General features: G+C 48.5%; 1 protein-coding gene across 1 annotated transcript in view; it reads left to right on the forward strand.

Annotated features, from left to right (window-relative positions):
* LOC145409510 (cell adhesion molecule Dscam2-like) overlaps positions 1-11876 on the forward strand; it is a 62780-nt gene extending 50904 nt beyond the window's left edge. The window contains exons 30-32 of the mRNA XM_080279900.1: positions 104-280; positions 2065-2257; positions 11561-11876. Coding sequence (XP_080136026.1) covers positions 104-280; positions 2065-2257; positions 11561-11876 — 686 coding nt within the window. The remainder of the gene's footprint in view (positions 1-103; positions 281-2064; positions 2258-11560) is intronic.
* Positions 11877-15103: the final 3227 nt, after the last annotated feature.

The raw sequence follows: 15103 nt of genomic DNA on the forward strand, positions 1-15103 counted from the left end.
AAAACACACACGCATTAGTCTCTGTCTTGCTATGCCAGATTTTGTGTATAACTTTGTCAGGTTGAAGTAAACGCACTAAAGCTTCCGTGTCTTGTTGTAACAGAGATCGCGTACATCAGCCGAGGCAGTCGTGGTGGGGAGTACGGGAGTGGACCCAAATCGATGCCCAGTGGTACCCAGAATGCCCCCACCGCCGCCCAGGACCAGCAGAGGGCGTGGCCGGAGGATGCCAGGAAGGACACCAGGGGCCGCCACCACCGCCCCAAGAGCCGATCCAGAGGTACAATCGCCTGCAAAACTCCTGAAGCCGTTTCTGCAACTCTGCCTACAGACTAGACAATCAGTCTCATGAGTCTGTAGAAGCCAGTATGATGACTCAGTTAGGCCACAGAAAATTGTCACCAGTCCAGTTCTATCTATCATTTCCATCTATCTATAGCTAGTCACCTCAATCCCATTAGGGGTAGCCATAAACAAATCACCTCCACGTCGCCCTGTCCTCTCCCTTTTGGCTGCCCTCCTATCTAGCACCCACTACCACACCTTGCAAACCATACGTAACATAGCTCTCGTCACCACTGAGCTCGCCAATGCCACTCCCACGACTCACATATATTTTGAGACTAAATTCCTCGCTGTTAGAGACTTCCTGATATGAGGGGCACACGGTTCTATGCAGCAGTCTGTCCCAATCCACAGCACCCCTGTTATTACATGACAGCCACACAACACAACATGACGCACAAAACAGTCACCACACAAACAGTTCCAGACCCTCTTAGAAAACATTTACATCTCCAGACGTTTCTATTTCCTACACCGGCAATGAAGAAACAACTACATATACAGTTCACACACAGGGCAGTGCAACACCTTGATCAGATCACTATACTTCACGCCCCCCTCCCAACATCCACCCATCAGAGGCATCCTAAATAGAGCTGATCGAGTTCACCTGGATAGGCATAGATCAGGACATCACCCAACCCTCCTCAATTACCAAGCTTAAAGTTAGGCTGGGTGCAATCACAGATGACACGTGCCCTGCTTGTACTGTAACTACGCCCACACAACATACCACATTATGGAGTACTGCACAACACACCACCACGACACAGACACAGCATCAACAGTGGCACCATCCCACAGGGGCAGCTGCTTACCTGCGGTCAGCTCGGCCAGGTGAACCGGGATAAAGCAACAGCAACAACAACATCATATTGCAATGTCTTTCGTTATATGAATGATTATTTTAAGAGGAAAGAGACACTGTGACAGCCCTATAGAACAAACAAAGGGATATATTCAGTCTCCACAATCAATCAATATATATATATATATATATATATATATATATATATATATATATATATATATATATATATATATATATATATATATATATATATATATATATATATATATATATATCAAACCCCTGTCGTACTTATGATTTGTATCTGTAGGATGGACAAGGGTAATGGGGGGATTTTGTTCTTTCCTTTCCATGTCCCTTCTGCTTTTTTTTTTTTTTTTTTTTTTTTTATGTGTCCGACTCAGGGCATAGGCTCCACAGCCTGCTCTCAAGGCCCAGTAGTCCTCCTACATACCATACTCCTCTCTACATGTCACCACTTCGGCACTAACACCCACCGTCCATATTGAATACATGCTAGGGCTGTCTCATACAGGACTGGTGTATTGGTATTAGCGGGGGTACTTTTATGACATGTCGGCGGGTCATCTGGTAGATCAGGAAAGTGTGCTTTCATGAAATTCAAATCCTTAAACTGTTCCCTGCCCCAGCCGGGATTCGAACCTGGGTCCATCAGGACTGCAAGCCGCCTCTCTACCGATTCAGCCACCGCCTCCCCCTCTAAAACAGTTGTACTGTAATCTATGTTAATTTTCCTGACGTTTGTAACATTTGTTTCTGCAGGAAAGACAAGAGACATAGGGAGATTCTGTGCTCCTTCTCCTTCATACGAAAGGAAATCCCAGTCATGGCAGGAGACTGGCCATAAATTTGTTTATGATTCTGGATCAAAGTTTTCTTTGTTGCAGCGGACACTCCTGGAGGTGGGCAGGACTCCAGCACAGAGAGTAACGACGCCACCTCCCCCGTGCAGCAGCCCCGCCACTACTATCAGCAACAACATCAGCAGCAAACGGCAGCGGTAGCAGCAGCAGCAGCAGCCGCGGCAGCAGCAGGAGGGCGTGTGGCGCCTCACCCGCTGCCGCCTGTCTGCCATGCCAGGTAGTCTCAGGTAGTGGAGGCTGAACTATGTAGGTGGAGCCTGGCTGCTGCAGCCCACCACTCCCCGCCACACACACCTTCCTATTAACCCCCTCCCCTTGCCACGCACTCATCCACTCCCTCGGCCTCACTCCAGTTGCCTTTCCTCCTCTACTTATCCTTTTTTTCCGCATTTTGGTCGCGTCCACACGAGAAGCGAGAGGGTGTGAATGAGTAGGGACCAGACAAGGCTGACGCTAATAACTTTTTTGATCCAGTCGTCTTCCGTTGCATTGTAATAAATATTCGTCATTATGCTCGGAATTTGATGCATCCCAAACATAGGGTATGGTCGAAATACCACTGCCCGCACCGTCCAAAGTGAGAGAAATTACCTGTCAGCTCTTATAGTTTGCCCTCAGGTGGGTTTGTGTTCCCGTTCACACCCACTCGCTGCCAGTGTGGCTTTTTTTTGAGTTACAGTGATGCAAAACCTCCCGCACGCACCTGCCCGCACCTGCCACTCTCTTTGTGTTCATGGCCTTAAGGCAACCTTTAAGGAGTTCACGCCTTCCTTGGGTTCCATCTCTAAGAGGTAAATGGGGGTCCTTCAATCATGTAACATTAACTGAGGCAGTAGACTGGGTTTATGTACTTCAAAGGGGATAATATGGGACTGGGTGTTAGTTTAATTTTATCGGTTTATGTTAAGCTACAGAACGTGGCGCAAGTTTTTTGGCGTATCAGAATGAACCAAGATTGTGTGGGCTTGAATGATGAGTGAATGGAAGCGTGGCCCATTGGATTAGGCAAACTTGTGCTGTCTGGACGTTGCTACTCCTCACCCTGCCCTTGGGTGAGAAAGGTCCAGATAATGATGATGATGATGATAATATTAACAAAGTGGCCCTCCCCACCAAGCTGGTTTATTTCTTAGCTTTACAAGGTGTCTTTATTTGTACAGTGACGTTATTAGGTTTAATCATTTCTGAACTCAGTGAAATCCAGACAGTAACAAAGAAACACCTTTGCCTATAGCACTCGTACATGTCTTTCACCCTCAACACTTCTCTTTTGCAATGGTAAATAATGTAAGATGAAAACTTACAAGATATTCCTGATTATAAAATTGAATCTAGACTTAATGCAAGGGAGGTGATTACGAATATCTTCAGCACTCACCACAGTATATAAAGCCGTAGAGTTCAGACATATTCCGCCTTAACATACTTGGGGTTTCATTATCTCGGGACTTATCTTGGGAAGATCATATTACCTCTAATGTAAAATTTGCTTCCAAGAGATTAGGCGTGCTAAGCCAACTCCGTGCCTTCTTTACCCCTGCACAGATGTTGACTATATATTGGGGTTTTATTCCCTCCCCCCCCATGTGTAGAATACAACTCTTCTCAACAAGGTGGAGTCAAAGGCTATTTGTCTCATTAACTCTCCTCCTCTTACTGGCTCCCTTCAACCTCTGTCTCTTCGCCGCAATGTCGCATTTTTATCTCTTTCTATCGCTACTTCAATGATCACCGCTTCTCTGAACTGTCTGCTTCAATCCCTTCACCACTGTGACAGGCGTGTAGCACCCGTCACACAACAAACGCTCACCCCTTTTCTGTCTAACTCTCTAATGCAAGAGTTAACCGTTACTCCCAGTCCTTCATGTATGCAACAGGTCAACTCTGGAATTTGCCTCCCTGTGCCTGTGATTCCTACTGCCCATGACCCCTAGTCTTTTAAACGCATTGTGTTCAGGCATCTCAAAATGGGCGGATCTTGAATTGGGCTCTCCGTTATCTTGATTTTGTGTTTTCGTGGAGGGAACAATCTCTCGGGCTCCTGGCCTTTGGTTCCTTCTTTCTTACATTAAAAAAAGCCTCAACATTAGTATATACACCTGTTTAACACCCATCTAGCATTCATCACAGCCTACACAGCTATCTGAGGTAAGACACACCAGCTTTACCTCCACACAGCTACGGTATGCAGCTAAAACACTACATAAGGCTCTGTCACTCCAGGGCTACTTCTTCCGCCTGGCATTGTCCATAATATAGCCTCCCTGTATCATTACCATTCATCCTTGACCCTTTCAGACCGGTGACTTATCCTCAGTTAATTCCCGGTGCTGATAGGCAATTATAGTTAATTTTAGAAAGGCTACTCGTGCTGAAGGGGTAATTGAAGGCCTTAACTAACTCCTGTAAGAAAAGAGTCCCCAGCGATGAGCGTTGGCAAGTAAAAATAAATAATAAAAATAATGATGATAATAACAAGAAGAAGAAGAAGAGGAGGAAGAAGAAGAAGAGAAAGAATGAAAGTAAGAATGAAGATAATAATAATAATAATAATAATAATAATAATAATAATAATAATAAATATATGATAATGAAAAAATAAAGATAATAATAATAATAATAATAATAATAATAATAATAATAATAATAATAATAAAAATGCAAATAACAACGTAAAAATAATGATGAAATAAAAAAATAATGATGAAAATAATAACGGATAATAATAATCATAATAATAATAATAATAATAATAATAATAATAATAATCCATCCATCCATCCATCATCGAATCCTGTTACCCCATGAGGAGCATAGGAGCCCGGGGCTAGGCAAGTTGGTCCTGACATTTAAGATGAGGGAGACCAGCCTCACCCATCCCCGAGTGGCATTACGTGGGTAATAAACCCCAACCATCCCTTGGATATAAACCTTCACCGGCTTAATCCGACTGGAGCGCCGTAATTACCCACTAATTTACCAGGCGCCATAATTTGGTTGTATGGTTACCACCCAGCGTAGTAAATGGTTTCCTGGTGTACAGAAAACCATTCGGCTTGTCACTCAGTGTTGAGTCACCCATAGGCAGAAGGAAGAGGAAAGAATGAATGAAAGACACAAGAGGGAGTGTAAAGTCACCCACAGGCAGAAGGACAAGGAAAGAAGGAAGGAAAGAAAGACAGAAGAGGAAGGAAGGAATGGAGGGAGGAGAGGAAAGGGCAGACACCAGAGAGCAGCACTACATCGAGTGAGTGGATGGTGAGCGCCCCCACCCACCTCAAATAATAATAATAATAATAATAATAGTATAATATAATAATAATAAAACAGTAATGAAAATAATAATGAGGATAATAATAATAATAATAATAATAATAATAAAATATAATCAAAATAATAATGAGGATAATAATAATAATAATAATAATAATAATAATTATAACAGCAACAACAACAAGAAAAACAATAACAGTAAATATAAATAATAATAATAATAATAATAATAATAATAATAAAAATAATAATAATAATAATGAAAAATAAATCACAGCAACACTATAATCACATTGCATATATCGGTAGTCCTTGGTTCTTCTTCTCGCCGACTGAGGAAGTACCCCAACACCTTCCCTGTAGCCCAACATATGGCAGGTGGTTAGTGGCGTGGTAACACTGGCAGGTGTTAGTGGCGTGGTAACACTGGCAGGTGGTTAGTGGCGTGGTAACACTGGCAGGTGGTAGTGGCGTGGTAACACTGGCAGGTGGTAGTGGCGTGGTAACACTGGCAGGTGGTAGTGGCGTGGTAACACTGGCAGGTGGTAGTGGCGTGGTAACACTGGCAGGTGGTAGTGGCGTGGTAACACTGGCAGGTGGTAGTGGCGTGGTAACACTGGCAGGTGGTAGTGGCGTGGTAACACTGGCAGGTGGTTAGTGGCGTGGTAACACTGGCAGGTGGTTAGTGGCGTGGTAACACTGGCAGGTGGTAGTGGCGTGGTAACACTGGCAGGTGGTAGTGGCGTGGTAACACTGGCAGGTGGTTAGTGGCGTGGTAACACTGGCAGGTGGTAGTGGCGTGGTAACACTGGCAGGTGGTAGTGGCGTGGTAACACTGGCAGGTGGTTAGTGGCGTGGTAACACTGGCAGGTGGTTAGTGGCGTGGTAACACTGGCAGGTGGTTAGTGGCGTGGTAACACTGGCAGGTGGTTAGTGGCGTGGTAACACTGGCAGGTGGTTAGTGGCGTGGTAACACTGGCAGGTGGTTAGTGGCGTGGTAACACTGGCAGGTGGTAGTGGCGTGGTAACACTGGCAGGTGGTTAGTGGCATGGTAACACTGGCAGGTGGTTAGTGGCGTGGTAACACTGGCAGGTGGTTAGTGGCGTGGTAACACTGGCAGGTGGTAGTGGCGTGGTAACACTGGCAGGTGGTTAGTGGCGTGGTAACACTGGCAGGTGGTTAGTGGCGTGGTAACACTGGCAGGTGGTTAGTGGCGTGGTAACACTGGCAGGTGGTTAGTGGCGTGGTAACACTGGCAGGTGGTTAGTGGCGTGGTAACACTGGCAGGTGGTTAGTGGCGTGGTAACACTGGCAGGTGGTTAGTGGCGTGGTAACACTGGCAGGTGGTTAGTGGCGTGGTAACACTGGCAGGTGGTTAGTGGCGTGGTAACACTGGCAGGTGGTTAGTGGCGTGGTAACACTGGCAGGTGGTTAGTGGCGTGGTAACACTGGCAGGTGGTTAGTGGCGTGGTAACACTGGCAGGTGGTAGTGGCGTGGTAACACTGGCAGGTGGTTAGTGGCGTGGTAACACTGGCAGGTGGTTAGTGGCGTGGTAACACTGGCAGGTGGTTAGTGGCGTGGTAACACTGGCAGGTGGTTAGTGGCGTGGTAACACTGGCAGGTGGTTAGTGGCGTGGTAACACTGGCAGGTGGTTAGTGGCGTGGTCACACTGGCAGGTGGTTAGTGGCGTGGTAACACTGGCAGGTGGTTAGTGGCGTGGTAACACTGGCAGGTGGTTAGTGGCGTGGTCACACTGGCAGGTGGTTAGTGGCGTGGTAACACTGGCAGGTGGTTAGTGGCGTGGTCACACTGGCAGGTGGTTAGTGGCGTGGTAACACTGGCAGGTGGTTAGTGGCGTGGTAACACTGGCAGGTGGTTAGTGGCGTGGTCACACTGGCAGGTGGTTAGTGGCGTGGTAACACTGGCAGGTGGTTAGTGGCGTGGTAACACTGGCAGGTGGTTAGTGGCGTGGTAACACTGGCAGGTGGTTAGTGGCGTGGTCACACTGGCAGGTGGTAGTGGCGTGGTAACACTGGCAGGTGGTTAGTGGCGTGGTAACACTGGCAGGTGGTTAGTGGCGTGGTAACACTGGCAGGTGGTTAGTGGCGTGGTAACACTGGCAGGTGGTTAGTGGCGTGGTAACACTGGCAGGTGGTTAGTGGCGTGGTCACACTGGCAGGTGGTTAGTGGCGTGGTAACACTGGCAGGTGGTAGTGGCGTGGTAACACTGGCAGGTGGTAGTGGCGTGGTAACACTGGCAGGTGGTAGTGGCGTGGTAACACTGGCAGGTGGTTAGTGGCGTGGTAACACTGGCAGGTGGTTAGTGGCGTGGTAACACTGGCAGGTGGTTAGTGGCGTGGTAACACTGGCAGGTGGTTAGTGGCGTGGTAACACTGGCAGGTGGTAGTGGCGTGGTAACACTGGCAGGTGGTTAGTGGCGTGGTAACACTGGCAGGTGGTTAGTGGCGTGGTAACACTGGCAGGTGGTTAGTGGCGTGGTAACACTGGCAGGTGGTTAGTGGCGTGGTCACACTGGCAGGTGGTTAGTGGCGTGGTAACACTGGCAGGTGGTTAGTGGCGTGGTAACACTGGCAGGTGGTTAGTGGCGTGGTAACACTGGCAGGTGGTTAGTGGCGTGGTCACACTGGCAGGTGGTTAGTGGCGTGGTCACACTGGCAGGTGGTTAGTGGCGTGGTCACACTGGCAGGTGGGAGTGGCGTGGTAACAGTGGCAGATGGTAGTGGCGTGGTAACACTGGCAGGTGGTAGTGGCGTGGTAACACTGGCAGGTGGTTAGTGGCGTGGTAACACTGGCAGGTGGTAGTGGCGTGGTAACACTGGCAGGTGGTAGTGGCGTGGTAACACTGGCAGGTGGTTAGTGGCGTGGTAACACTGGCAGGTGGTTAGTGGCGTGGTAACACTGGCAGGTGGTTAGTGGCGTGGTCACACTGGCAGGTGGTTAGTGGCGTGGTCACACTGGCAGGTGATTAGTGGCGTGGTAACACTGGCAGGTGGTTAGTGGCGTGGTAACACTGGCAGGTGGTTAGTGGCGTGGTCACACTGGCAGGTGGTTAGTGGCGTGGTCACACTGGCAGGTGGTTAGTGGCGTGGTAACACTGGCAGGTGGTTAGTGGCGTGGTAACACTGGCAGGTGGTTAGTGGCGTGGTAACACTGGCAGGTGGTTAGTGGCGTGGTCACACTGGCAGGTGGTTAGTGGCGTGGTCACACTGGCAGGTGGTTAGTGGCGTGGTCACACTGGCAGGTGGTTAGTGGCGTGGTCACACTGGCAGGTGGTTAGTGGCGTGGTCACACTGGCAGGTGGTTAGTGGCGTGGTCACACTGGCAGGTGGTTAGTGGCGTGGTAACACTGGCAGGTGGTTAGTGGCGTGGTAACACTGGCAGGTGGTTAGTGGCGTGGTAACACTGGCAGGTGGTAGTGGCGTGGTAACACTGGCAGGTGGTTAGTGGCGTGGTAACACTGGCAGGTGGTTAGTGGCGTGGTAACACTGGCAGGTGGTTAGTGGCGTGGTAACACTGGCAGGTGGTTAGTGGCGTGGTAACACTGGCAGGTGGTTAGTGGCGTGGTAACACTGGCAGGTGGTTAGTGGCGTGGTAACACTGGCAGGTGGTTAGTGGCGTGGTAACACTGGCAGGTGGTTAGTGGCGTGGTAACACTGGCAGGTGGTTAGTGGCGTGGTAACACTGGCAGGTGGTAGTGGCGTGGTAACACTGGCAGGTGGTTAGTGGCGTGGTAACACTGGCAGGTGGTTAGTGGCGTGGTAACACTGGCAGGTGGTTAGTGGCGTGGTAACACTGGCAGGTGGTTAGTGGCGTGGTAACACTGGCAGGTGGTTAGTGGCGTGGTAACACTGGCAGGTGGTAGTGGCGTGGTAACACTGGCAGGTGGTTAGTGGCGTGGTAACACTGGCAGGTGGTTAGTGGCGTGGTAACACTGGCAGGTGGTTAGTGGCGTGGTAACACTGGCAGGTGGTTAGTGGCGTGGTAACACTGGCAGGTGGTTAGTGGCGTGGTAACACTGGCAGGTGGTTAGTGGCGTGGTAACACTGGCAGGTGGTTAGTGGCGTGGTAACACTGGCAGGTGGTTAGTGGCGTGGTAACACTGGCAGGTGGTTAGTGGCGTGGTAACACTGGCAGGTGGTTAGTGGCGTGGTAACACTGGCAGGTGGTTAGTGGCGTGGTAACACTGGCAGGTGGTTAGTGGCGTGGTAACACTGGCAGGTGGTTAGTGGCGTGGTAACACTGGCAGGTGGTTAGTGGCGTGGTAACACTGGCAGGTGGTTAGTGGCGTGGTAACACTGGCAGGTGGTTAGTGGCGTGGTAACACTGGCAGGTGGTTAGTGGCGTGGTAACACTGGCAGGTGGTTAGTGGCGTGGTAACACTGGCAGGTGGTTAGTGGCGTGGTAACACTGGCAGGTGGTTAGTGGCGTGGTAACACTGGCAGGTGGTTAGTGGCGTGGTAACACTGGCAGGTGGTTAGTGGCGTGGTAACACTGGCAGGTGGTAGTGGCGTGGTAACACTGGCAGGTGGTAGTGGCGTGGTAACACTGGCAGGTGGTTAGTGGCGTGGTAACACTGGCAGGTGGTTAGTGGCGTGGTAACACTGGCAGGTGGTTAGTGGCGTGGTAACACTGGCAGGTGGTTAGTGGCGTGGTAACACTGGCAGGTGGGTAGTGGCGTGGTAACACTGGCAGGTGGTTAGTGGCGTGGTAACACTGGCAGGTGGTAGTGGCGTGGTAACACTGGCAGGTGGTTAGTGGCGTGGTAACACTGGCAGGTGGTTAGTGGCGTGGTAACACTGGCAGGTGGTTAGTGGCGTGGTAACACTGGCAGGTGGTAGTGGCGTGGTAACACTGGCAGGTGGTTAGTGGCGTGGTAACACTGGCAGGTGGTAGTGGCGTGGTAACACTGGCAGGTGGTTAGTGGCGTGGTAACACTGGCAGGTGGTTAGTGGCGTGGTAACACTGGCAGGTGGTTAGTGGCGTGGTAACACTGGCAGGTGGTAGTGGCGTGGTAACACTGGCAGGTGGTTAGTGGCGTGGTAACACTGGCAGGTGGTAGTGGCGTGGTAACACTGGCAGGTGGTAGTGGCGTGGTAACACTGGCAGGTGGTAGTGGCGTGGTAACACTGGCAGGTGGTTAGTGGCGTGGTAACACTGGCAGGTGGTAGTGGCGTGGTAACACTGGCAGGTGGTAGTGGCGTGGTAACACTGGCAGGTGGTTAGTGGCGTGGTAACACTGGCAGGTGGTAGTGGCGTGGTAACACTGGCAGGTGGTTAGAAAGAGTATGAGAAAGGAGGAGGGTAAAAAAAGAGTTGGAAGAAAGTAACAAAAAGGAGGAGGATTTAAAAGAGTATTAAAATGAGAAGAATAAAAAAGAGCATAAGATAAGAGGAGGAGAAAAAAAAAGTATTGAAAAAGAGGAGACTTTAGCCATCATCCACTTCTGCCTTCCATCTACCACACTACTTAGGTAACCTGTCACGCCTCTTGCTGGCCTCACAGAATTACATTTCTTTTCTTTTTTTAGCATTTCCATTTTGGACCTAATAACCTTAAAGAAAAAAATATAACTAATGCCCCGTCGACACGAGTGGCAATGACCTGGCGAGCGTAAATCCCTCGCTTCTTTAGCAGCGTTACCAGATCCATCAGTTCCCGGCGAGAGCTGTGGCCACTACCTGGCACACCTGCTTTGTTGTCCACACGGCGGACCGGGCAGTGGTTGGGCAGTCGAGGTACGTTAAGAAATTATAATCTCTGTCTGTTAACCTGAAGCATTATTTAATCTTAATATCGAGGGGAAATATTAAATAATAAAAATAATAATAATAATAATAATAATAAAATAATAATAACGATAATAATAATAAATAATAATAATAATAATAATAATAATAATAATATTAATAATAATAATAATTTCCCATAGTCAGTGCCTTTTCTCCATGACTAGACCTAAAAATCTCATCCCTTGATTGTAAGTATTGGACTGTAACAAGAGATTAACACTAACATGTAATCTAGTCACGAAGAAGTGCTAGGGAAAGTATGTGTAGCCGTTGCATTGTGCTTTTCACTCACTTAACTACGTGAAATAAGTTGCAAAAGAACGAAAATCTGGGCCAAGTTAAGGTGAAAGGAGCATAGCAGATGAATATGGTGTTAAGTATTTAGGTGTGGTGGTGTTAAGGTGTGTTAAGGCAGGTATCTATCCATCCACAGAGCCCGGAGTGAGTTTTCCTCGAGTGATACTTCAACTCTCACTCCTCCTCGACTCCTGCACCCACCCTCGGCCTTCTCAGATTCGCGGGAACTGAGTGAGGCGGAGTGCGACCGTGTGATGTTCAAGGGGGAGGACGGGAGGGCTCGAGGTCCTGCTTCCTCTAGCAGTAGGGACGTGGAGGAGAGCATCAAGGAGGAGTTGGAGGAGGTGCTTCACAGGTACGAGCACCAGCAGCAGCGGGAGGAGCAGAAGAAGCAGCAGCAGCAGAAGAAGCGACGACCCGCAGAGAAGAATCCTTACACTATCAACGTATAACAATTATGAAAACTCGCGATATACTTTGTTCATTTTCACTTGGACTAAAATCGCCGTTTCTGTAGCTTGAGTGATGAGGTGCGACAGTAAAATAACACTATGTGTGCTAATCACGAAGAAGTGGTGTGGAACGAATGTACTGCTTATGCACAACACTATCATTTTCTGCCACTGAGCTCCGCCAAATACGCTGCAAAAAAGATGAAAATCTAGGCCAAGTTTAGGTGAAGAAACTATGGTTCTCTTGATGCTCCCAGCCACTGCCAACACACACACACACACACACACACACACACACACACACACACACACACACACACACACACACACACACACACTACTGAACCACCATCATCCACTACTTTGCCCATACACCATCCCTATCTTCCACCATCCCCTCGGTAGGGGCATAAAGAAATTAGTATATAATCATGCTAGTACATATAAATCACAGTATCTTGATGACAACAGTAAAGGTGGCTGTAGTGGAGAATATTATTGGTACTGTATTTTGGTTTATCACATAGAAGTGGTACACCAAGTTAAAATATTGCCTGATGGTCCTTTGGTGTATGGAAAGGTATATCTGTGAGGTGAGGCCAGGATTCTAGGGGCTTGAATGGTGAGTGAATGAGTGTGTAGCCCATTTCACTGGTTGAGCTGCTGTTTACATCTCCCATTATCATATTCTTTTCCTTTTCCCACTGTCTGGACCCTGCCTCACCCCACCTGCAAGTGGAAAAGAGGTATGATGGTGATGATGATGATGATGATGAGGAGGAGGAGGAGGAGGAGGAGGAGGAGAAGGAGAAGGAGGAGGAGGAAAAAGAGGAGGACGAGGACGAGGAGAAGGAGAATCATTACAACGATGATGATGATAACGATAACTTCCTACAAACCAGGATCGGGCTGCACAAACACACGAACCATTTCCTGTCGTCAGAGGGATTTTGAATTGCAGGAAGGGCAAGGAGGCTGTCCAACATTCCTCTGTCTCCTGCCCTAAAATATATCTGACTCTGTCTGCTGTCCTAAAATATATCTGTCATGGTCTGAGTCAATGGATCTTGTAAAATTATATCTGCCTCTGTCTGCTGTCAGTAAAATATCCATCTGCCTCTGTCTGCTATCCTAAAGGGATATATCTGCCTCTGTCTCCTGTCCTAAAATATATCTGCCTACCCCTGTCTCTAACTTGTCCCAAAATATACCATCTCCGCCTTACGAAGCGAAAATTACAATAGGTTATCATTATTTCCTACAGGACGATCAGGGAAAGCAGTGAAAATGATATCTTCCCTTGTCTAGTACTTCCTGTATAAAAAATATCTTAGTTACGACAGGAATTCGATCGTAAGTGTGTTTGAGAACCCCTGGTGACTCACTGGTAGCTGAGAGAGAGAGAGAGAGAGAGAGAGAGAGAGAGAGAGAGAGAGAGAGAGACAGACACACAGACACACACACACACACACACACACACACACACACACACAGAGAGAGAGAGAGAGACGCAAGATTCTTAGAGGTACTTACGAAAGTCTGTACATGTTCTAGTAAGGAGGCTCCGTAACACCTTTTCCTCAGCGACTTATTCATTCTCTCTTGCGTAAAAACCACCTCATGATTAAGAGAGCAAAATTGCCGTAGCTGTTACCTTAAGACATAATGTGGAGACGAAGGAGACTGAGAGACTGACTAGGAGAGTGTATGTGAGTGAGGTGGAGGAAAGGAAGAAGAGGGGGAGGGGGAGACCAAGAATGAGATGGAGTAATGGGGTGGAGAGGTATTTGGTAGGGGAAGGAGGGGGTGAGTTGGAGAGAAGGCAGCCAGACAGCACAGCACAGCGTGACATGAAGGTCATTTGTTTGTGGCCACCCCTTACGTGGTTAAGGCGTCTGGCGATAGATAGATAGATAGATAGATAGATACACAGATAGATAGACACAACCTCATACCCATAGTAATCCTTCGTTCCTCTTTTGAGCGTAGGGTCCCGTGGTTAGGCTTCTTAATCCAGTAACCAGTCGTTGATCCCTGAGTGGCATTATGAGAAGATGTTACCCCAGCAAACATTCAGTTAGAGCGCCTTAACCCGCTAGACCACAGGGCGTCTTTGTAAGTAAAAAAAAAAAATGGTTTAGTCAGTCATATATATCTTTCGTTTTCTACTAGTGCAGCAACAAAGAAAACGGGCGCAAGGGATGCCTAAATCATATTTCATTAAAACAGAGAGAGAGAGAGAGAGAGAGAGAGAGAGAGAGAGAGAGAGTGTTTTTCGATATTATTGGGGACATTTAAGTGGAATGGGCAGAATAAATCGCAAGAGCAAAAGTGTTAAGAAATCTCAGAGCTACTTGAATTATAACCCTAAGACTCCCAATTTTCTTCTCTTCCGGGTCTCCAATCCTTCCCTCTCCTCCCCCTCCTTCCTCCTCTCTCTTTCTTCTTTCATTTCTCCTCCACTCCCCCCTATCTACTCCCTTCTTCCTCGTCTACCTCTACCCTCTCTTTTCCTCCCTACCTTTCCTCCCTACCTCCATTTCTCTCCCTTCCTTCCCCCTCCCTCGTACCTGCACTCTCTCATCTCCCTCCTGCTCCTCTTCATTGCCCCCCTTGCTCCCTCCCTCCCTCTTCCTTCCTCTCCTCCCTCCCTCCCTCTTCTTCCTCCCTCCCCCTCCCTTCCAGCTTACCTTCCTTCCTCCCGGTCTTCCCCACCTCCTCCCTCCATCACTGATCAGAACGGAAGCAGAGTCTTGCAGTGAGCCAAATGTTGCAAATCTCTCTCTCCTTATCCCATCCCTCTTTTCCTCTCTTTTTTCCCTTTCTTTCCCCATCACTCTCTCTCTTTCCTCCCCCCCCACCTCTGTTCCTCCTCTCTCCCCTCCCCCCTCCCCTGCACTCTTTCTCCCCCTCCACCACCCGTCACCATAGCAACACCACCATGCAGTGTCCCCAGTGTTGCACAGCTGCGTGTAGGTTGCAGATTGTTGCATGGGTTAGGTATCAGTGGTGGCAACAAGAATCAACGCACAGGACCAGGGTTGTGATAATGTGTGTGTGTGTGTGTGTGTGTGTGTGTGTGAGAGAGAGAGAGAGAGAGAGAGAGAGAGAGAGAGAGAGAGAGAGAGAGAGAGAGAGAGAGACTTCAAGACTGAGAAATGTGATTATAGTGTCAACTCCAGGTCGGATCCACCTCCATGCTCTCTCTCTCTCTCTCTCTCGGATGT

The sequence above is a fragment of the Coenobita brevimanus genome, chromosome 81, assembly GCF_032717465.1.
Source record: "Coenobita brevimanus isolate Jiangsu-jjx chromosome 81, ASM3271746v2, whole genome shotgun sequence".
Classification (NCBI taxonomy): domain Eukaryota; kingdom Metazoa; phylum Arthropoda; class Malacostraca; order Decapoda; family Coenobitidae; genus Coenobita; species Coenobita brevimanus.